Genomic DNA, 25,490 nt, shown 5'->3' with positions numbered 1-25,490 from the left:
ATAGAAGTATTTAAGTGGGTGAAAGGAATCATTAAAGGAGATACAGTATAGACAAAGTTCTTATAATGTCCGAGCAGGATAGGACTCGTAGCAACGGATTTAAGTTGGATAAGTTTAGGTTTAGGAGGGAGATAGGAAGGAACTGGTTCACAAATAGGGTGGTAGACAAGTGGAACAAACTTAGCAACTTTGTAGTAAGTGCTGGAAAGTTTTAAAAGTTGGCTAGATAGATTCATGGATGATAGAGTGATAGTAACTATGTTCTTATGACACATTTTTATCTTATCCTCTTCGTTGGTGTAGTGCTAATATGCCCCAACTATGACTAGATTTATGGTTTCAGGGCAATTATCCTTACATATAAAATTACAAAGTACTCTATGATCATATACATCTTATGCCACAGTGTTAGAAAAAATACACTGAACAAACCATCTATTAATGTGTTGTTCGATGCATGTTTTTGGTTCTCTCAATGTACAAAGTGATTTTATTTTATTCTATTTGTCATATTGATTTTTTATGCTTTTGTATTTTGTTTTAGGCGTGACGATGGCAGAAAATTTGCTGAAATGTTACCAGTTATACAAATGTTACTGTTTATCCAGGCGTTGTTGCTGTTATTGATCCTTCGTTTACACTTCCCCTGAGGATAGTCTGTTGCATCAGGTATGCTGTATACTGTTTATAGAACTATTACTTCTTACCAGTTGTTTATATGTCTTGTTTAATATACATAATATGAATGAAGATATTTTATATATTTTCTCGATATACAGATAATACATGGAGTCAGTACTGTAGTTTGGTAGGTTACTGATGGCATATTGTTCTTCAGGGTAGTAACTCATCAGATACTTCAGTACACTTTATATTACATTGATATTCTACAATATACATAATTGTTACACGAGCCTGTATTAACTAACTCCTCATCTTTTTGTCTGAGGTGCATCTTGGGCCCAGATACCTCAGTCACGTCACTTGAGTAAGAAAAGAAACCATACCTCCACATGATATGACAATTTTACACATGCACACAATGGCAAGAATGATATCATCCCTACACACACATGACTAAGATGACAAAATCCACAAACTCAAAGATTTCAGTATTGTCTAAAGATCATTCCCTTTTTTAGAGTCCTATTTAATAATGACCTGATAAAGCTGGAGGTGGTCTGATCTTGGCTATACACTATACAAGTTGTGGGTTTTGCTCGAGTTAAATTGACATCTTAATTGCCGTTTGCCATATGTACAACCATCACCGCCTGGAGACACTTACACCCCAATGAAAGTATGAAAAAATGAATATGTGAATGATTAAAATAATGTTGCACCTAACAAATAAGAAAATAAGAAAACATATTTCAAATAGCTATACATGCTAAGATGAGACAGATTATGAGGTTTTGAAAGTGAGTGTGTGACCCAAGACAGCTCATTATAGCTTCTGATATATCACTTCTCTGTCAGTAGGAGCTGACCAAAATCAGTATCAATATGATAAACTAATAAACATCACCTTGCCATAACAGCTGTTGGTGGTTAATGGCACTAACATCCTAGGCTAATGGTGACGTAAGAGGATTATCCCACAATGAGAAGTTTAATATCCGAGCTGAATTGAGGATAGCACGAGACACACCCACTATCAAGACTACCACAGCTCAAAACTTTTAAGAAACCATAATAAATAACTCATAAAATTGGTTAGCCAATACAAACTATGAGTTGCAACACCAACTCCGGTCTGGGAGTGTGGTGTGACCGTGGCAATTATTTCGCCTGGAGGAAGGAACCTGTGTTGTGTCCCTCCAGGTATTGGCGTCAGCGATCCCCAACACAACATTCACGTGATGTCACAGCTGTTGGTGATTCCGCCTACACACTGAGATATTGAAGTGTTGTGGGTCCTTGATGGTGACTCTTCTCTCAGAATAGTAGTTTGTATGTTTTTTTTTCCTCACGAATAATGTAAACTATAAAAAATACATTAATTTGTGTACTGTATATACAAAATGTTCAGCAATGGGTATTGACTGAGATCAGATTATACCAAGACAATACCTGAATCAATTCTTCATGTACTGCAGTAGGTATTAAAGTCTTGCATTTAATGTTTCTCCAACTCTCGGTGACCAGAAGCGTGGTTGACACTCAGGTTGATGCCTTCGTCAATGTGACCATCTGGCTATTCTAGTAGACCTGAGCTAATACACACCACCAACAATACATATAGGATTTAACTCCATTATACTGTCCACACTAAAGCAGCCACTTATAATCAGTGAGGCAAACCATTCTGTTGGAAATTTTCTTTGGTATCACCTTGTTCAGCTGCCCGCATATTTTTCATACCAAAAAAAGAAATATTTAATATGTACAGTATATAATTTTTTTTAAGGCGACTTTAGTAATTTTTAAGGCTGCCGAGTGTGAGGTTGTAAAGCTTCAGATCTATTTTGGAATAATTCTTGCCATCAATGTCTCCAAATGGATGTTTACATGTGGACGAGGAGAAACTTGTGACGACGTGATACTTGGCGCTGTGATTATGAGTAGGAGAAGGTCTTAGGATTCCTGAAGACACATAAAAGGAAGAGAAGGAGGAGGGTTCTTCGGCTTCCTGAATGCACATAGGAGGAGGAGGGGGGGGAGTTCAGGCCTCCCGGAGACATGCCTTCTGGTGGACAATGAGACGGTCAGGAAAGAAGGTTCGGCCACACTTCTCACACTTGACCAGCTGCTGCAGATGGGTCTTCCAGGCTGCCTCAGCCATCGCCTCTCTATTGATGTTACCTTCATCTGAAAGAGTGAAGTGTGTGTTAGCAGGGGCAGATCTAGGAATATCAAAAGGTGGGGGGGTCCAAAAAGTTGTGGGTGGGGGAACATAGCGAGCCCACCCAGCTTGATATTAAGAGATATTCTGAGGTCAATAGTAATTACTTTTTACTGTACTATACAAAAATGCCCGAGTACAATAGTACAATACAGCATTAGAGAAAAAGTATTGGTATTTTCTGACGAAAAGGAGGGGGGAGGGAGTCTGGACCCCCCAGGACACCTGCCCTAGATTCGCCCCTGGTTAGGGAAGGAAGGGGGGAATGAATAAAGGAGAAAAAGTGATGGGAGGGAAGGAGAGAGAAAAGAGGGAGAGGAGGAAAGGAAGGGAGGAGGGAAGGAAGGAATAAAGAGGAGAGAGAGATTGTAAAGAGAAAATAAAGGGAAACAAATAGAATTCCGTGTCAAAAACCTATTGCCAGAATTGAAATTTTATCGGAAAATTGTTCCCCTTGCCGGAATTTTCCAGAAAATTCCGGCTTTGGAAACGATTTTCCAAAGGGAGGCACATTTTGTGGAAAATTCTGAGATAATTTTCCCAGTACAGTATCCAGAAGACTCAAGAAAAATCCGGGGATGGGGATTTTTTTTCCGGGTTTGAAACAGATGATGTTATATGCAATTTCTGGAACTTCGGAGACCATTTTTCCGTTACCCAGAAAATTCCAGAGAATTCCGAAGGATGAGGGATTTTTTTCTGGCTTTGAGAGTCATCTCGTTATACAGTATATATACTCATATATAAAACCTAAAAAAATAACAGAGCACAAACCATCATATACAACATCAGGTTTACGCGGATCTGGTCTTTGGAGGTGATTAGGCAGACTCTGGTTCTCGATCTTCCACTTGCGGAGGCACTGAGGCTCGTGGATGGTGATAGACATAGTGCCAAACTCCCTGCCGCAGATGTAACACACCACGGTAGGCTTGGCGACGCTCATCGATGAGTTTAACACTGATGATGATGATGTCGATTCTGGCCGGGTCTGAGGACATTGTGAGTGATTTAATTGTTATTCTGTACAGGTATTGAGATACTTAAGTGTATTGTCAGGTATACTGTTGACTTTAAAAGGTAAGTTAAGATTCTAAAGTATAATCAAAAGTATACGGTTTACTATACAACTAATTCATATTTTCAGAGTATACTGTAACAATGTGAAGTGAAATACACAAGTATGACAATACTTTCTGTATACAGTGCTGATGTGACATAAATATACACTTATCCTGTATAGTTTACATGTACTGTTATCATACGCAAATCTTTGTAACTGATCATACACATATTACCTGCATATATTAGTGTTGAATTAATTAAATGATACAGCAAGAGATTATACATGCAAAATTAAATAGATATATACAGTATAATATTTTAATATGCAAGATAATATTAACCATAAACCACTCAGTTCTTTTTTATAATACATATAATATACAAGACAAAGTGTTTACTATTTTACCGTGAAAAAGAAGTAAATATATTAATTAAAGATCGTTTGAACCCTTAGTGTGAGAGGAATGACGGACTATCTCACCTTTTGGGGTTTCTTCGCTGGTGCTCCGGGTGGTGGCTTACATCCTCGTTGATGGACCTCCAGCCTCTCCGGGAAGAAGGTCCTCCCACACATCTCACACGGCACCAGCTGAGCCTGTGTGGTGAGGGTGAGGAGAGAGGGAAGAAGGTGGTTAAAGGGGGGGGGAGGAAGAGATGAAGGAGGAACAAACAGAGGGAGAGGAAAGGGAAGGACACAGATGAAGGGGAGGAGAAGGAAGGGAAGGAAAGAAGAGAAGAAAAGGAAGGAAGGAGTGGATGAGAAGGAAGAATAGAAAAGAAGGATGGCAAGAAAAAGAAAATAATTGTTCAAAGTTAAGATAACAAGAATTTAAAAACAATAGGAATAGAAATTATTGGATAAACAAAACAAAGAAACAAAGTAAGAAGAAAAAAATAGTGTTGGGTCATCCAGGTCAAAGGTCACGACAAGAAATCATCAGAGAGATGGGAAGGATGGAGGGAGAGAGAGGGAGGTAACAATCACCAGGGAGGGTAGAGGAGAGGAAGGGGGAAGAAAAGAAGACCATTGTTAATATTGCCTCTTAAATATGCAACAATTGTGTCTCGTCATCACAACACACATAAAACAACTATAACATCACATCAACAACTCTCTCTCTCTCTCTCTCTCTCTATATATATATATTTTTTTTTACACAGCACGAAATTAAGAAAAATCGTGATTCTGAAAAAAAAAAGAAGTGCATCGTATTGGTAAAAAACTACAAATTCTAAGAAAATTTTAAAATTCCAGAAAGCAATTTTTTAGCTTCAGAGAACAAATAGAGAACACACACACACACACACACACACACACACACACACACACACACATACATACATACATACATACATACACACACAATATCAGAACATTCATACACACATTATATACATCATGACAGACTTCTTAAGCATCATGCATTATGTACAGGTGTTAAAAAGTCCCTGTACACATTGTTAAATATCTTGTTATACCTACATTGATATATACCTCACCATACTTGCATTGTTATATACCTTGTTATACATACAGTAAACTATTGGAAATGGTCAAAATAAATGATAGAACAGGATAACATTTCCAATATTTACTCTAAGTAGAAGAAGGTATATAACAATATAGGTACAAGATATACTTTTACTTTTATCCTCTTCTCCACTGATCGGTTCATTAGCCACTTGGCCTGCTTCACCTTCTTCTCACAATAGCCTGACAATTTAAGTTCATTGTCAACATACACATACAATTTACGTATGCACAGCAAAATACATAACAATGTCGGTATAACAAGGAGCAAAATAAACCGTATACTGTAGTTATTAACAGGCGTCCAGGTATTTTTCAATCACCTGATATAAAAGTCAGTCTCCTGCAAATTAAATGTATATATTTTTTTTACATCTAAGAAGCAAATATAGAGGCACTGAAAAGAAAATGTAATCAATTCACAGCAGAGGTGTAGTGTGGGTGTGTGTGTGTGTGTGTGTGTGTGTGTAAGTGTAAGAGAAAGACTAGACTGTAAATGTTGAATAATTTTGACCTTTTATGCAGGGAGGGTCACTGCAAGCAATAATACCAATATCATCATCGATAAAGATACACTGAGAATCAAACAAAGAATGACATACAAAAAACAACAATAATAAAGTCAATATCATGAGAAAACTGGACGTAAAAAGGCGGATTTAAACTATGTACAAAACGCGAATGAATACAAAAAAGGAGGAAAAAAGCACGCAAAGGTCTTGACAGAGCCACCACACGCTGCACCTCCTCCCACTGTTCTCCTTTTGATCACACGTTCCTTGTCTGTCTGAAGAGCCAAATCTTACTGGGTCAATCGGAGAGAGTGAGTGAGTGAGGTACTGTGATCAGTTCGACTATCGGGAGACGGGGATAGGTGGCAATATGATGACGCAGTACAGGACCTTCCAAGCGAAGGCACGAGCTGGGTGAACACACGGGTAATGGTGGAGGACAAGTCACAAGGCGAAACAAGAAGTGCGAAACGAGGCGAGGGGATCAGCTGACCAGGAAATCCTCATCGTTCTGCTGGTGATGATTCTGCTGCTCCTGCTGGCATAGGTGACTCGTGCTGTCGACTTCACCATCTGATGATCCTCGCTTATTGTTCGTCCCCCTCACCTATATCACAAGTGACACACAACGTAATACACAATCCTAACAAGTAAGACAATGAACTCTTATAAAATTATCTCTAAAATGAACTGTAATAAGACTGTTTACATATGAATTTATGATGTAATCTACCGCAGTAAATAAGAGACATTTAAAAGAGAGTGTAAAACAATGATTAAACACCTCAATTCTCCCTGGGGAGGGGGTCAAAGTTAGATTAGGTCAAATTAATCACTTAAATGCTAACCTAACTTAACCCCCCCAGGTATAGAATTAGGGTGATATAATTGCCATGTCAAATTACCGGGTGGTAGAATTTTCAGGTGATCATTTCATACACAGTATACATATATTTTTAGCACAATGTCTTCAAAACTTGTCCATGTCACATTTCACTTCACCTCACATTATTAACTTGAATGGCGACAGGAAGGACACCTAACTAATAAACCTTTATTTACCTACATTTGATCAGTTACATTCAGCATTTAGATCCATGAAGTCTCTTAATTGTCTACAGTACTACAACAACCAGCTATACAAACTGTTTACCTCAAGAATGGGGATGATAAAGTGAACATAAAACAAGAATACTGTACAAGACTTAGGACTGAAGGAAAACCTGGAAGAAGTGGGTAGAGCAACTCCAGGAGGACTATGTGTGACTCCCTCTGACTCGGGACGTGTGATGGACTGTTTTCAGGCATCAATTTGACCCGGCATGACTCACAACGCAAGAGCATCAACTGGAGGTGGTAGACTATACAAGAAGACACCTCCTAAGGAAACAACAGTCTTCTCTTCCGGTGATAACCCCCCCCCACCCCTATCACTACCAACTAATAAACAATCCACAGCTAAAAATACCAACCCGCTTGTTCATGATGATGGGTTGTTACAAGATGCCAATATTCAATAGTCTAGATGTATAGGAGGCGAGGGACCACAGAAGACCCTTGCACCAACCTTGCCTGCACAACGAGTCAACACACACTGCTTATGACGCGCCTGCTACACATTCCATGTCTTCAACTAAACTACGTAACACCAGCACCCACTTAGTTACCATGGAAACCTAACAACACATTTTTTTTTATAAATGCCAAAGATGTTACAATTCAGAAGGATATATTAAATCAAGGGTTAGGTTAATATAGTTGCATTGGGTTAAAAAGTCATCATCAATCTTAGAATATGTTCTGGAAAAGCGTCAATGTCTTTTAGTTCACACCTGCTTTGTCATGCTGTGATCAATATGTGGATACTGTATGTAGCCGTCGACACCAAGCGTTCGTTCGTGCACGTGAGTCACCACCCCCCCCTCCCCCATCACGAGCTCACCTGTACTGTACACCTGCCCACAACAACACACCCTTTAAGTCAACACCCCCCTTCCCCCTGCCAACGTGACAGCCGACCTACCATTAACACCAATTGTTGTTACCTGGGGGAATAGGTGGTGGTGGTGGTGAATTGGTGATTGGTAGTACTGGTGATGGTGGTGGTTGGTGGTACTTGTGACGGTGGTGGTGCTGGTTGGTAGTAATGGTGGTGGTGATAGTGGTAGTGATTGTGGTAGACATGAAATCATCAACACCAGAAGCAACATTAACTACCAATTAATTGTCAAGTCATTTACAGTCATGTATTCTCCACTCACATCGTCAGTCATACAAACACTTGACACACACACACACACACACACACATACTCTCCACTCACACTCATTCATTCATCCAATATAACAATTACACGTACAGATACCCTGAAATAATTAACGTAACACAGAAATATCCATCAATGCATATCTTCTTAGGACCATAATTAATTACCTTTGAAATAATTAAAGATATTTAGAACATTTAAAAGGTCAATTACGCTGTGCCCATAAGTTTTAAATCACCTTTATATACATTTTCTTATAAATATAGACCATCTTTACTATATAAACACGTTAGTTTGATCTTTCTTCCCCCCCCCACTTTACATGCTAATTAAGGATCAGGGTTCACAATTTAAAAAATACACATTACATAAAAAAAACACCTGAAATAATGTAACACGGAAATAACAAACAATGCATATCATCTTGGGACCATTATTAAATACACATTACATAAAATAGAAATATACAATGGAATTATTAAAAAAAATACTACAATACATAGATTTAACTTACTTACTATGAAATGTTATTATTAAGTGGCTTGTACAAAATGTTACTTAACCCTTCAAGAATGATAACTTCAAAAGTACTGTGTCATTATACTCAAGTGGGTTAAGACAACGTAATCAAGGGGGGTTAAGATATCGTAATCCAGGGGGCTAAGACATCGTACTCAAGGGGTAAGACTCATACTCAAGGGGTTAAGACATTGTACTAAAGATATTGTCATTGTACTCAAGATAACTGTACTGGGCTAATTCACTGTACTCAGAGATCAATATCTTACTCAAGAGTTTACGATTCCACATAATTGAAAAATCAGATCTGTGGCTTGACCAAATATAAAGGAATAACAGGAATCCATTATAATATAGAAAGCTTATAGGAAATTATATAAAACTAGGAAGACATAGAAAGCCTGATAAACATGCAGTAAATAAAACAATAATTACAATACAATTATACGAAAAATAATCAGAGAATATTGGAACACCTTGATATAAATTCCCCCAAAAAATTAATTCAGAAAAAAACACACACACAAGATACACACAGTATTATTTAAAAACACACACACACACACACAAGATACACACATAAGTTATATAAAACACACATCTATGTAACTCATTAGTTTATAAATTTAACTAACTTCATATCCAAGATCCTGAGGAGGTTAAAAGCCAAATAAAAGTTGTGTAGCATTTGTTTTATATCCGTTTGTGAAATTGTGTAAATAAATGTGAATATTTTTGTAGGTAAAATATCTTTGTTTATAGGAAATAATTTACGATAAATTAATCTTGAAATTATTAAAGAAATACAAAGGAATATTGGTTACATAAAAAATAATGAATACGATTATTTAGAATATTACAGATGCATATAGTATACACACATTGTACACCCCTGTGCCATATGTATAGGTATTAACATACTGTACACACTATACCATACACATACACACCACACTAATCATACATGCATACAACACGTCATATATCTGACCTTGTACACACACACACACACACACCTGACATAGCCCCCACCCACACAAACCTCCCGCTCACACCTGAACCATCAAGAGATACTAATGACTGACTTACCTGCGCAGTTTTCCAGGCGAAGTGGTTCCACTCCTCCTGTGTTAGGTGATGGTCAGGCTCCTGAGGCACTGGACGACGCAGGTTCTTTGGTAGGCGCTCATTCTCCCTCTTCCACTTCTGCAGGAGGAAGAGGTGGTGGTGGTCACATGTAGTAAACAATCGTCAGTGGAGGATTATTTTGACATTTTGGTGACGAGAAAGATTTGAGGGTTAAGTAAATACAGTATTCTAAAAATTTGAGGAATAAGTTGATATTTTAAACTTTCTGGAGTTGATATTTTCAAAAATTTGAGATTGTTAATATTTAAAAATTTGGGGGGTAAAATAATATATATATATATTGCAAGAAGGTAACCATAATATTATTCCAGTATTACTTACAAGACAAAAAATTCCAATAATTCATGAAAAGTCTCGTATTTGGAAATTTACTCTATCTCCCAAGGATATATTGAATCATATTGGAACAGGCTTATATCCAGCACTGCCCAACAAAGCGATCTAAAAAAAAACATCTTCTAACATAACCCTCATGAACCTTAGTGAATATGGTGTGACCTTGGCGCACTCAACTTGTTATTTTTAATGTTTATTTGTATTTTTTTGCAGACATTCACATTATAATACATACAATCGCCATTTAGAAGGATACATGATCACGTATTAGTTATTTTATAAGATCTTGACCTCCTTTATCGAATTTGAGACTGACACATGATATATAATTCCAACATTATTATCATCCTCTTTGTTTGTATACAGAAGACTAAGGTCATGCTGGTGTATGGTGGTGGGGGGTGGTGAGAGGTGAATGACCCCTGTTGATGGGGGGGCTGCGGGAGGGTTGAGGGGAGAGAGTTAGGTAGGGGGTGAGAATGTGGAGGTGGGGGAGAGTGAAGGTAGGGGCAATACCACGTGACCACCATCATAATTATCATCACCTTGGGTTTACCATGAGCGAGTTTTACATCACCTCCCCTCCTTCACCCCACCCACCCCATCTTTCACCTCTTTCCTTCCCCGTCACCCCAACACACACACCCACCCTTGGTACATTGTTAGACGCGATACGCACACAGTAGGTTAGTATCTATCAGTGGTAAGGTCAGGTCAGGTCAAGGCAAGGTAAAGGTCACTGACACAATTAGACGAACACTTGATCATGTAACTATACCAAGATGATTCATAAACTAGAAGGGGGGAGCTAATCTTCAGGTGAAACATAACTATCCACTACTAATAACAGAGGTTGACTTTATAAATGAGCTTGATTAGATGTATTTAAAGAACATTTGCCACCTGCCTAAGAGCCATCAACCCCTATACCTCCTCCCTGCCCTACGTTAAGTGACATCTGCCAGCCACTCATACACGCAGAAGAAGGACAATATATCAAGAATCTGAACGTAATGATAGTGATGGAACAATTAAAAATACGAATATATGAAAGAATTGATAAAAAAAAACGAATAAACTTTACTTAAGGAATTTTCGTGTTGTTTTGTTGTATAGGCGACCCACAATATTAGTATACTTATCAGAATATCATACAACACGATAGAACATCATAACACCACCATCAGAACATCATACAGATCATACACCACTATCAGAACATCATACAACACCATCAGAACACCATACAGTACCCGAGGATCAGTAACACAAGAGAGTCAACACAGGCAGGTAGACCAAACAGCTCAACAGCCAGAGTTACCTGTGTGTAAACTGTAGCTGATCAATATGATGATGCATGGTCACCTTCACCTGGTCCAACTCACACTCCCTCCCTCACCATAAAGTACATCTAATACTCTCTGTCCCTCCTTTCCCTCCCCTCCCTCACAAGTACATCTCATACCCCCTCCCATCCCCACCTCTATTTTTTCTCACCCCTTCACCCCACCTACTCCCCTCTCCCTCCTACTCCTACTCCTCTCTCACCTCTTCTACTCCTTCCCTCACAATTAACACACTCCTCACTCTCTTTTTCTACCTCTTTCACAACATACACACACAAACACACACCCCCCCCCGGCACACACATACAGACGTACACCCACAAATACACATAGGCTACACACCAACCCCACACACACATACGCACACATCCTGAACAAAAACACACCCCTCCCCTCTATCAACGCCCATATAATACCACTAGACACACACATCCCCATGGACACGCATGGCCACTGTCTTGACGTGGGATGGACATGGTCGTTCCCCTCCACCTCAAAGGAAATAGTGTACATACCACAAATGTCACGACGTATTTCCTTTCCCTATCCCTCCTTCCTAGTCATCCTCTCTCTCTCTCTTCTCTCTGTCTCACTTTCTACCTCCAACCAACCCTCTTCTTTCCATTCCCCTCTTTACCCTATCCCTCTCCCCCTCTGTACCTCCACCCCCTAGAAAATCGTTAATTACTTAAAACCAGCCGTCAGCCCGACACGCCTCCCTCCCTCCCTCAAGCACACGTGTCTGTATGTTCGTCACGTGCACGAAACACGTACAACAGATAAGCGAGTGTGTGTGTGTGTGTGTGTGTGTGTGTGTCAGAACAGATCAGTAATTCACCGCTTCACGCAACACAGGTAAATCACAAGTCGACGAAAGACTGAAGTAAATTATGTCGACTCAATTTGTAATTTCCGAAGCTGAAAGAAAAATCAGTCATCACTCTTATTTAAACCTGGTCTCTAACTCTCACATACGCACACACACACACACACACATACTGTACATATACACACACATACATAAGCACACACACACACACACACCTAAGATATAAAATGTACTCAACTATTTTACTTCTGATAAAACACAAATTTAGCGTTCAAAAATAAATTAAAAACAACACCGCAAATACCTTACTTAACAAACGTTCACTTATCACCAAAGAAACGTTTCCTAAATACCATAAGGTTTATATGGTGTAACATAAACGTTTCTAGTTAACGTCTCGTGTGTAAATTTGAGGTTTATTTTAGGCTTATTACTTCCTAAATGTCATTTTAAGTTCGATTAGATATATATTAAAAAAAAATATAATACTGTATCTCTTAATTATGAGGATTAATGATCGTATAAGTCTTCGAAAATATATAGTACGTCAGCATGTGTCTTGTGTCGAGGGCCGCCTATCTCACAACCCCAAGCAAGGGATGAGTTAGTTTGGTGAAGGTATTGGGTGTAGCTAGGCTCTTGGTAATCATGGAAAGATACGTTTTTATGTTCCTTGCCACTGCTTCCCTCCCTCCCTGCTTGCCTGCGTCATGGAAAGATACGTTTTTATGTTCCTTGCCACTGCTTCCCTCCGTCCCTGCTTGCCTGCGTCATGGAAAGATACGTTTTTATGTTCTTTGCAACTGCTTCCCTCCCTCCCTGCTTGCCTGCGTCATGGAAAGATACGTTTTTATGTTCCTTGCCACTGCTTCCCTCCCTCCCTGCTTGCCTGCGTCATGGAAAGATACGTTTTTATGTTCCTTGCCACTGCTTCCCTCCCTCCCTGCTTGCCTGCGTCATGGAAAGATACGTTTTTATGTTCCTTGCCACTGCTTCCCTCCCTCCCTGCTTGCCTGCGTCATGGAAAGATACGTTTTTATGTTCCTTGCCACTGCTTCCCTCCCTCCCTGCGTCATGGAAAGATACGTTTTTATGTTCCTTGCCACTGCTTCCCTCCCTCCCTGCTTGCCTGCGTCTCTCCCTGCTTGGCCTCCTTCCCTCCCCTCCCTGCCTAGTTTCCTCCTTCCCTCTGCCTCCCTTCCGAGCTACCAGTTGCCCGCTTCACGATAATTACAGGAATAATACCAACCTACCTAAAGCAAAATTTTTACCCCAGTTCTATATAAAAAAAAAACTACTTACTCAACACCAAGGACATATTATGAGAGCTTGAGGAGTATATAAAGGTGATGTAAAAAATATATAATGAATAATAATTACATAGAGAAACCGTGAGTCATTGAAATTCACCCCACCAACACTGAACCGTCGCCCTGGGGTGTGTTGGTGGCGGCATCTGGCAACGCATGTTAATTTTCCCGCCTGCACTGTTTATAGCTAAGACAATAATACCACATCAAAATAGTAGTCTGCAATTTTTTTTCAACATCAGTGATCATATAAATAGAGAAAGAGGAAGAGAATAACAAAACTATAACGAATGAAGGAAAGGTTAATGTCTGTGGCTGGTCAAAGGTTAAAAAGCATAGAAAGGTCAAGGGGTTAAAATTGTGAAGGATCGCCCCGCCATACTTCATTTACTCTGGTTACCGTAATTTTCGTCGACTTGGTTAGACACGCAAGCTAGAATTACACACAATTCAGCCCCCCAGTAATTGACGGTAGCTGAACACGTTACAGATAAAGTTTAGATAAAAATAATTATTCATACAGAGAAGGGGATGGAGAGGGAGGGATGTATTGTAGAAACGATAGTTGTATTGGTGTATTGTAGAAACGATAGTTGTATTGGTGTATTGTAGAAACGATAGTTGCATTGTATTGGTGTATTGTAGAAACGATAGTTGTATTGTATGTTATTTGGACTGTATTTACACCACAATGATGAATAGGACTCGGGATACAACAGCAGGACAACTTTTTAACGATAATCCCACAGAGATTCTCAATGTTACGTTATCGAATCGCAGACTAAACAATAAAACGTTGATAAGCGTACGAGTTTCATAGATACAATACTTCTCAACAACAATAAAAAATCGTACATATTCCAATACCTAATTAAGAACAAAGCTACTAATTTATGTATGATTCTTTGAGTAATTCTGAGACTGTGTTGGCCGCTGTGCTAATGTTGTAGCTAAAATTGGACCAGTTTGATGTGTTCGAGATTCGGTCAATATTTACGAGGAGAAAATTACACGAAAGTGAATTTTTAAAACACTTTCGGACAGAGAACAATGTGTGTGTGTGTGTTATTTTCCCCCAGTCTTGGAGTACAGTATAAATAAGAACAACACAGCCTTATACTCACCTCTAAACACTGTGGCTGGTGGATGGGAAGAGACCTACTGCCGAACTCTCTCCCACAGATGAAACAGACGAGGGTACGCGAGGTATTGAGCCTAGTGTTGGTGTTGTTCAAGGTGGAAGGTGGCGGCTTATACGGCGGCGCCCCTGCATCACCTTGGGTCTCTGTAGGACTATCACTCTCCTCCTCAATCTTCCCCATACCTCGAGAAGGATGTGTCGCCGCTTTATGAAGACCCATAACACCATTACTCTCCCCATTTTCCTTTAACGTCATATCGCGTTGTCTCTGAGATAACGGATTGATATTACTTTCACTCACATTCCTAGGAGAGGCATCCCCATCGTAAATTTCAACATTAAAGTCTTTCTGTCCTTCACTAATGGAAGCCTTTTGGTTTTGGATAAATTTTTTCAAAGGAACAATCTTATGGTGTGACGCATTCCTCTCCTTATCACGATGGCTCTTCTTCGTCACTATAGGAGAACTCCCCACACTATGAGCATTCCTTTGGATCACATTAGGAGGTTTAAGCTTACTTTTCCTACTTGGATTCTTCTTCTCCTCATCTAAACTCTTACTCTTGAACTTGAGGGCCGTGGGTTTGGTCACGATCAGCTTAAAGGGCTTCGACTTGCTTTTTTCATCTCCCTTGGATTTGAACTTGAGCATGTGGAGAGGGTGACTGTGGAAGCGCTCGGGGTTCTGTTCCTTGCCGCACGTCTTGCAGGGTTCGGGGATCTGTAGGGACACAGTGAGTATTATGACACGTGGAAGAGTATAATGGCAAGTGGGAGAGTATAATGGCAAGTGGGGGAGTATAATGACAGGTGGGAAAGTATAATGGCAAGTGGAAAAGTATAATGACAGGTGGGAGAGTATTATGACAAGAATTACAACAGGTGGAGTATTCAAGGAATGTTTTGACAGGTTTAACGAGTATTATGACAGGTAAAGAGTATTATGATAACATTTTATAACACCAAGAACATTTAACGAGCATAATCATACATGAAAAATACATAAGACTTGTAATCCAGTGAAGTGATTGGTCAAGTCCAACAGGTGCGATTGTGCAGGTGAGTAAACTCTTAATAACACACACGATTATGTATGGACTCACCTGAGGAGTCTCCACCCCGGCATATTTCACCTGATGATTAAGGACAGGACAGGTTAGAATAGGCTAGGTTAGGTTAGCATTAGGGTAGTTAATCTTCAGGTGAATTAAATTGGGGTGAAGATTCTACAGGTGCTGCCTATGTACTGTATATCCTTTAATAAACCCCCATCACAAAACATCTAATTAGTGAAAAGAAACATCAAGACATCAACATACATAAAAAAAACACCTAAATAAACATCAATTAACATCTCAAACACTACTATATTTAATATCAACTAAGACAACATCTATCATATAATTATTTTTTTAAACATGTGATAAATAATTTTAGTATACGTGTCAGTGGCGGAAAAAACTTGCATCAATAAACAATAAGACATGCAGGTATAATAATAATAATCAGACATCAGGCTCAACGATCCATAACCACAACAACAGTCTGAAAAAATTACAATGCATAAACGTGCGCGTAATTGCATGATTTTTTTTCCTTTTCCTAATATTATTATTATTATTCTATATCTTTTACCTTAACTTTATTTTTGGGTCCCATAAACACCTCCTCCAGTGGACGCCGACGATTTCTGGGCACGAAGTTTCTAAGAGAGGAGGTTTTCCTGGTAGGGCGTGAAGCGGAGGTGATGACGGGTACAGCTATATTGCGGGATGGTCTTGGTAGTCGCATTGTGGACGGCCGCTGGTTCTGTACGGGCGTGGCTAGGATGATCAACCGGCTCTCTTAACATAACCCCCTCCCCCCCCCCCACCAATTTGTTTTGAGTGCGATGGGTTAACCTTTTGAATGCGATGACTTAACCTTTTGAGTGCGATGACTTAAATACTTCAGTGCGATGATTTTGAGTGCAATGACTTAATTTTTTGAGTGCGATGATTTAATTTTTTGAGTGAGATGATTTAATCCTTGAGTGCGATGACTTAACCTTTTGAGTGCGATGATATAACATTTTGAGTGCAATAACTTAACATTTTGAGTGCAATAACTTAACCTTTTGAGTTTAATGATTTAGCCCTTGAGTTTGATGATTTTGAGTACAATGACTTAAACCTTTTGAGTACTATGACTTAAAACTCTTGAGTGCGATGACTTTTTAAAACCTTTTGAGTGTGAAAGCTTAAAACACCCGAGTGCGATGACTTAGCCCCTCAAGAACGAGAACTTAAGGTTAACAACAATTCCCACACGATGACTTAACACTCTCTATTTTCGTCTCGTCAAACCACACCTTCCCTCACCTACCTACTACACCTCTACCTGTGCTAATTAAAACACTTACCTTTCTAGATTTGGGGAGAGGGAAGAGGAGAGATGAGGGGAAGGGGGAGGGGTCAAGGTCGAGCGAGGCGAGTCAACAACCACCATTCGACTCACAATGACCAAATTAAAAGCTCACACTCGACTTATGTACAGTGAAAACCTCCATATAATGGACTTCTCTCACATCTAACGAACCTTCAATATAATGGACTTTCCTCTCCAAATAGTCCATTAAATAAAGGTTTCGCATTTAACGGACACCCCGATATAACGGATTTCCAACTATAAAATCCATTAAATAAAGGTTTTTACTGTACTTTTGGGCTAATAATCGACAACTCACCCTCCTATGCTCGCCCTCTGAGTCTCCCGAATCATCAAAGGAGCTCTTGCTACCCAAAGAAGAAGGAGAAGAGGAGGAAGAGTTGGTGAAATCGCTGGAGTAATCGCTGAACCCACTCTGAGATTCGCGGGACAGGATTAACTGGTCGACCATACTGCGAGTCATCTCACTCATGTCCACGGCATTCTTCAGGCTCATGTCAAGTACCTATGGATGGTGGATGGCTGGGATAGTAAACATGCATGGTAGGTGGGGGATGGATGGGGGTGTTGGTTGGATATGGGAGAAAATATGGAAGAGGGGGAGATGGAAGAGAAGAGGAAGTGAAGATAGAAGAAAACAACAAGGAAGAGGATAAGGAGGTAGAAGAGGATTAGAAGATGGAAAAACGAAGAGAAGATAGAGGAAGAGAAGAAAGAAAAGAGAAGGAAAAGGAAAGAAGAAAGAGAAGGGGAGGATAAATGGTAGCTGAGCATAATAGGGAGTATGATGGTTATAGGTAAACAAGAAGATGGTTAATTAAGCTCAATACTAACCTAACCTAACCTAACCTAACCTAACCTCACCTCACCTCATGCAAGTTAATATTGCCATTTAAGTCTCTTATTAATGAGGTATTGTTAAAAGGTAAACACACTGATTGTTAATATCTTGGTGGTCTGAGGGTGGAAGATATGAATAAACAGTCAGTATGAGGTAACACAGTATGCGGGGTCAGTATGAGTGGATCACAATATTAGTATGAGGTCAGTATGAGAGACCGCAGTATGAGGAAGGGGTCCACAAACCTTAGGTCTCCTGAGGGTGGCAGTGCCGGGTCGGTTCTTCTTCTCAGCGTGTCCTTGGGAGGCAGAACGAGGGCGTCCGTCGGCTCTTCGGGAGAGATGCTGGCGTTGGTCTGGCCAGGAGGAGCTCAGTTCATCGGGGTCAGAGGTGGGCGTGTAGACGGAGGGCGAAGGAGACATGTCGACCTGTAGTTGTGCCCCGTGGAGTGGGTGGCCAGGGGGCGGTGATGGTGACGCCTCCCGCCTCGACCTGACGAAGGAACCCAATAGTTGTAAGTTGTTATTGATGTTTCCTGAAGAGTGTGTGTGTGTGTGTTGCGACCGCCCGCCCACCTCAAGACCCCCATCAACACCCCCATCAATATCCACCTTAAGACCCCCATCAATATCCACCTCAAGACCTTCATCAACACCACAGAGACGAAATTTATGAATTTTTGCTTATTTTTGGTTCACATTTTGCCATAATACCTCTCTCTCTCTCTCTCTCTCTCTCTCTCTCTCTCTCTCTCTCTCTCTCTCTCTCTCTCTCGTAGTTAGTGATTCACACGAGAGGTGACATTGAACCTCGACCTTAAACTCTAGAGACGTGACGCCGCTGAAAGTCGACCTTAACCCCGGGTGCATGAAGGTCGACATTCCCTTCAACCATCACACAGACGGCCAAAAGAGTATGATTTAAGGACATACCTAACCTAACCTGACCTGACCTAACCTAACCTGACCTGACCTAACCTAACCTGACCTGACCTAACCTGACCTGACCTGACCTAACCTGAATGTGTGTGTGTGTGTGAATAATGAGAAACAAAGAAAATACGATAAAGAAAGAAAAAGCAATGAATAAATGTGTATAAAAAAGAAGAACGAAGGAATATGGTGAGAAAATGATAAGTATAATGTATGAAAAGAATAATAGAAAGATACGGAAGATAGAAATGAGCAAGTGTATGAGAAAGGATGATAAACGTGAGAATTGAGAATGAGCAAGGAGAGGAAGAGGAATAAAGAGAGAAATAAGGAGGATAAGGATGAGACAGGGGGGGGAAGGATGAGAAAATGGGTAGAAGAAGAAGAAGAAGAAGGAAGAGAAACGAGAAAAAGGAGGAGGAGACAAGGTACAAACGTCAACTTCTCAAACGAACATGATTGGCTGGATGTAAAATGACGTCATTGAAGGTCGCCCATGATTGGTTCATGATTCCCCCGCCCTCTCTCTCTCTCTCTCTCCTGCCCACCCACATCACCCGCCCGCCCCCCCATCTCCCACCCCCCCCCCCACACACACACACGTAGCACTTATATTTACGACGAGGAATATAGATCAAAAATAAGAAATATACTCAACTGCACTGAAATATATCACGGGGAATAGTTCTACCTTAGCGTGTGTCATTTGTTTATGCGGGTCTTGGGAATGTATATTTTATAGTAGCGAGTTTTTAATGGTATGTATACTTTCCATGAATGTATAATTATATGTATACGTGTTGTTATAGGGTTAAGAAGCACTGTAGATTAACTTAACCTAGACTTAATGTTATATAGATTAAACCTAACCTAACCTTATCTATACTAAGCTAACATAAACCTAATCTAAACCAAAAGTAACATACCGTGCCCTAACCTAACCTTAGCTGAAGTAACCTACACCGAATCTAACCTAACCAAAATTAACTAAACCAAACCAAACCAAACTTAAACCTAACTTAAACCTAAACTATAAACCACATGTAACTCTTCTGGCTCGTTAAATGCTATGCTAAGCGAAGGACAGGTAACCACAGGTAAGTACTTATTAATTAACACAGCTACTACGCACCGCCGAGGTCACCTACACGTGTTATTACAACCTTGGGGGAGGAAGACAGTGGTATACAACACTGCAATGGTACACACACACACACACACACACACAGACACACACACACACACACACACACACACACACACACACACACACACACCAAAGTGGAGATTATTACTATTATGAACAAAACTACTTAATTACACTTAATTACCGTCAAATAACCAAGAGAAACAAACTAACTACAATTAATGATATTCCAAATTAAGGTAAGGTAAGAGGCTGATATTTTTTTTTGAAACTGTTAATTACCCATGGGCGTTAAGTCCACAGAACTCACTTATTTAATCCATCAAACTCAGACGTACTAGAACTACCTACCTCTGTGTGTGTGTGTGTGTCTGTGTGTGTGTGTGTGTGTGTGTGTCTGTGTCTGTGTGTCTGTGTGTGTGTGTGTGTGCCTGTGTGTGTCTGTGTGTGTGTGTGTGTCTGTGTGTGTCTGTGTGTCTGTGTGTGTGTGTGTGTGTGTGTCTGTGTGTGTGTGTGTGTGTGTGTGTATATACTCACACACACAATACATATCCTAACCCTGGGGACTCGAACTCACAATCCTTGGCTTAGGAGGCTGATAAGGTCATATTATTCATGGTTTATGGACAAAATGGTAAACCTGCGTGTCCACCATCTTGTTGAGAGAGAGAGAGAGAGAGAGAGAGAGAGAGAGAGAGAGAGAGAGAGAGAGAGAGAGAGAGAGAGAGAGAGAGAGAGAGAGAGAGAGAGAGAGAGAGAGAGTGAAATATGCAGGTGTGTGTGTGTGTACGTACGTATATGCTGATAATCACATAGAAAAAAACATATTGTACATGAATCACGAGCACCTAGAGTTATTTATTTGTATGTATGTATGTATGTATGTATGTATGTATGTATGTATGTATGTATGTATGTATGTATGTATGTATGTATGTATGTATGTGTGTGTGTCTTCCAGCGGTACACAGGACCACTTGGGGTGTGAGGGTCAATAGTTGTTTATTTTTGTCTTTTTATTACCTCAGGGTACGTAACGAGCTAATTACTAAGGAGATAATGACTCATTTATTTACTAGCGTGGGTGGTGAGGGTGGTGAGGGTGGTGAGGGTGGTGAGGTGTGTGTGAGGTGGGTGTGGTGAGGGTGTGTGAGGTGGTGAGGGTGTGTGAGGTGGGAGGTTGGATTTGGAGGTGGTGAGGTGGGTAGAGGATGGGAGAGTGGGAGGGAGGTTAGAAGGTGGGGGAGAAGGAGAGAGAGAGGGGGGAGAGGGAGGGAGAAGGGGTGCCAAGAGACAAGCACTAGTGGAAAGTGTCCGTAGTAACTGTTCATGATAAACGTCCGTGGTTTAAGTCTATATAATCTACGGACACCACCTACCCTATTTAACTACCAATACTTAATTAGAGAGAGAGAGAGAGAGAGAGAGAGAGATAAAACATGACCATTATTTTTTGGGGGGTCCACTCAAGATGCAGAAACCTTAAGTATAGAACAATTTACAAGCTCCTTCAACTAATTAAACTTCAAAATATTTTCCACAATTAACTTTATAAATATCCTAGATTTTTTTTTTTTTTAATTATTTCCTTAATTAGATCTATATTGTATCCGTAATCACTTGAGAAAAACACACTAACACGACCCTATATATGATTGATTATAACCCGACATTAATTGGTTAGGTTAGGTTTAGGTTAGGTTAGGTTAGATTAGGTTAGGTTAGGTGAGGGGGCTTGAAAATTCTACCTAGTGAGTAATATGCCCCAATTGGTCATTACATTACACTTGTCTCGCAACACTGGTCTGAAATTAGTTCGACAGATTGTTGGAACACGCAATACTCTTGGGTGTAAGTTGTGGTGTGGGTCAACTACCTGATAACCACCACCATCACTACTACTACTACCACACGTACCACGATAATGACTCACACACCGGCATCACACTACCACACCACTGCAGCAACTCCACTACCACCACACTACAATGACCACCACAAGAGTGTTTCATTCATCCACTGTAACACTTGATCCTCGTCACAACACAAGGTCATTCGTTACCTGTTCCATCGCACTTTGTCGAAGAACTCAAGGAACCCCGGAGCACTTGACCAACGGAACATGTTCTGGGTCGCTGTCACACTGTCCCATCCGTAGTGACTTGGGCTCCTGGGGGATGGAACACTGTCGCGGAAAGGAGAAGACTGTCTACCGTGACCTGAAGAATGTTACGTATGCTGTCACACACACACACACAGTCGCACCTAACCCCGAGTGTGCGAAATATACAGTATAGGATTCCGACCTCGAGGGATTTCGCACTCAAGGATAAAGACTTTCGCACCCGAGCCGAGGAATGTTGCACGCGCGAGTGAGTCAAAAAGGACGCGAGAGGCATCACAGCTGTTCTTATAAATGCTTAAATTGCGAGAAGGTAAATGTCAGCTTAACATTTAACTCCCCTCCCTCCCCTCCCCACAATCACCCCTTCCTCTCCCACAACCCCTTATCCTCCCCACAACAACCTCAAACCTCCTCCCTTCCCCTCCAAATAACCTCCCACTCCTACCTCCCTACTCCCCCTCTCCCCATCGCGTTCCTCCTCTCTCCCCCACCTCCCCCCAACCCTCTATCTTACCTACCTCCTCCTCTCTCCTTCCCCTACCCTTCATCTTCCCTCCTCCCGTCTCTACCTTCCATCATACCTCCCTCCTTCCTATTTCCTCCCCTACTCTCCATAATCTCAACCCCTGCTCACCCTTCCCCCCCATCCCTCCTACATTCCATTCTCCCTCCAGTAGTGACCCTCCCTCCCTCCCTCACGTCAGAGACCGAAGGTGATCAATGCTTCAGTGTCCTGCTCTCTCCCTTCCCTCCCTTCTCTCCCTCACAGTTACATTTGACGCCATACCTGTTGTGAGGGAGAAGCAGCTGTTGCTCCACCTGTGTAAACACCAACACTATACCACCACACCTTTACACCTGCTAATTTACACACCTGTTGCCTTCTCTCGCTCTTATTTCCTACCCTTAACCATTCTATCCTTCCCTCCTTCTTGCCCTAGCCTTCCTTCTAACCCTCTCCTCCCTTTGTTCTAACCCTCCTTTCCTCCCTCTTAACCTCTCCCTTCTCCCCCCCCCCCCCCCTACTCCCTCCCTCGGCCAGTAAGAGAATGAGGGAGTAGTATAGGCGACAGGGAACTCAAGAGGGGGCAAGTGGGTCGTCACGCTCGCAGGGGTGATTGGCCTACACACACACACACACACACACACACACACACACACACAACACCTGACGATTTGCCTCCCATTAGTTTATTAGTTAGGTTAGGTTAGAGTATGTTTGGTAAAGTTAGGTTAAATCAGGTTAGTAATATGGTAAATTAGGTCAGGTTAGGTTATCATTAGGTAAAACAAGCTGGTAATACCTCTCTCTCACTACCTGGCTTCCTCAAGTGTAATAAGTTCCGCATTCCACTGTCTTTCTCATGGCCAAATAAGTGAGAGATATTTAACATGATCCAACATACAGTGTCTTCCCAAACATAAACAGAGACTCTCAAAAATAGACAACGACTCAAAAACATAAACAGATTCTCAAAAATAAACTCACAAACATAAATAAAGACTCATAAACAAAAAAGGGTGATTCACAAACATAAACAGTGACTCACAAACATAAACAATGACTCAAAAACATAAACAATGTCTCATAAACATAAACAATGACTCATAAACAAAGACTCACATACATAAACAACGCCTCAAAATATCAACAATGACTCAAACATAAACAATCCCTCAAAAACATAAACAATGACTCACAAACATAAACAATGACTCACAAACATAAACAATGACTCACAAACATAAACAATGACTCACAAACATAAACAATGACTCACAAACATACACACCGTCTCAAAAAACTACACACAAACAACCATACATATTTTCATAAACACATCGTGAATGTTTACATGCACAACAACATTGTCCTCACCTGTGGGTAGACTTAGCATACCAACAAGTAAGGACGATGTTGCTCTTATAACACGAACATACACGCGATCGTCACGAAAATATGTAAAGGGGGTAGGAGGATAGGGGGTAGGAGGCTTAAGGGATAGGAGGATAGGGGGGTAGGAGTGTAAGAGGGTAGGAGGATAGGAGGGTAGAGGGGGGTGTTGAGGCAGGATGTTATTTTGTCCTGTTGGATAGTTAGTGTAGGTTACAGGCTGACGAATAGGGGAAGAGGGATGGGATGGGGGAAGAGGATTGGTGGTTGAGAGAGAGAGAGAGAGAGAGAGAGAGAGACCGTTCACTCCATCGATATCTCTACTCAGTCTCAATTATTTAGCAATGATGGATTATTGAGCCCTCGAGTGAGCTATCCGGCGACGCAATAGTGATTCAGGTACTGGTGAGTCACGTGACCTGTAGCGGGGACTCACAACTAACACACACACACACACACACACACACACACACACACACACACACACACGCGTTCCACTTACGAAGATTAGAGATATTTCAAAATTATTACACATACAGGTACACCGTAAGATATGTCAGAAAAGATTATTAGATATTTTTATACTGTTTCTAAATTTACAGAATAATGACATCAGTATAAAATCATACACTATACAACACATACATACTACCACTACTACTACCACCACCACTACTACTACTACCATCATCTCCACTACCACCCCCACTACCACTATCAGTTACAATATTACTACCACCACCACCACCACCACTATAACAATCATCGGAGTATGTTTACTAGACATGTATAACCCGTATACACTCACAGTATATGTAAACAAATATGAACATACACGTGATCATACGTACTGATAGACAGACAGACAAGAGAGAATAAACTTTATACCGTGAATCATAATACTAAAATATATAAAATGTTAACAACATTAATAAAGTTAATAGTAGTAATAACAAAAATAATAATAATAACAAAATAATAAACGTAATTACAACAAAACACGCTTTCTGATATATATATATATATAACCTTTTCTCGTTCCTAAATATTACAATCTGCATATTTACAACGTTATGGGGGAAAATTACGAGATATAAATGCCCGCTAGAAGGTCATTATCCGCTCAAAATATTACACAAGACGAAAGAAGCTCGCATGACGTCAGTAATGGCGGGAAATCTATGTAAATATTCCCTAGACTGAGGCGTAATGAACGTACACACACACATAGCGCCCGTCTTTGTGGTTGCGTGTATTATCAGATAGTATTTAAGA

The 25,490-nt window shown here is 40.5% G+C and overlaps 1 protein-coding gene across 7 annotated transcripts in view; it reads right to left on the bottom strand.

The window, feature by feature from the left end:
* Window positions 1–855: 855 nt before the first annotated feature.
* The window catches only part of LOC121880026 (zinc finger protein 474-like), a 53,771-nt gene continuing 29,136 nt past the window's right edge, over window positions 856–25,490 (bottom strand). For 3 of the 7 annotated variants that reach the window (XM_042386997.1, XM_042386995.1, XM_042386994.1), the window contains 8 exons: window positions 18,363–18,609; window positions 17,575–17,781; window positions 16,485–16,658; window positions 14,833–15,570; window positions 9,828–9,944; window positions 4,392–4,505; window positions 3,620–3,836; window positions 856–2,811 (listed from right to left, as the gene is read on the bottom strand). In XM_042386997.1, the coding sequence (XP_042242931.1) occupies window positions 2,666–2,811; window positions 3,620–3,836; window positions 4,392–4,505; window positions 9,828–9,944; window positions 14,833–15,570; window positions 16,485–16,658; window positions 17,575–17,781; window positions 18,363–18,609 (1,960 nt within the window). In that variant the 3' untranslated portion in view covers window positions 856–2,665. Of the gene's footprint in view, window positions 2,812–3,619; window positions 3,837–4,391; window positions 4,506–9,827; window positions 9,945–14,832; window positions 15,571–16,484; window positions 16,659–17,574; window positions 17,782–18,362; window positions 18,610–22,258; window positions 22,561–25,490 lie in introns of those variants that run through there. The other 4 variants (XM_042386998.1, XM_042386999.1, XM_042387000.1 and 1 more) reach the window with 4 other exon arrangements.

Source organism: Homarus americanus, unplaced genomic scaffold (assembly GCF_018991925.1).
Source record: "Homarus americanus isolate GMGI-L3 unplaced genomic scaffold, GMGI_Hamer_2.0 scaffold30108, whole genome shotgun sequence".
Lineage (NCBI taxonomy): Eukaryota > Metazoa > Arthropoda > Malacostraca > Decapoda > Nephropidae > Homarus > Homarus americanus.
Note: the sequence above shows the minus strand (reverse complement) of the source record. Positions and strands in the feature narration are given on the sequence as shown.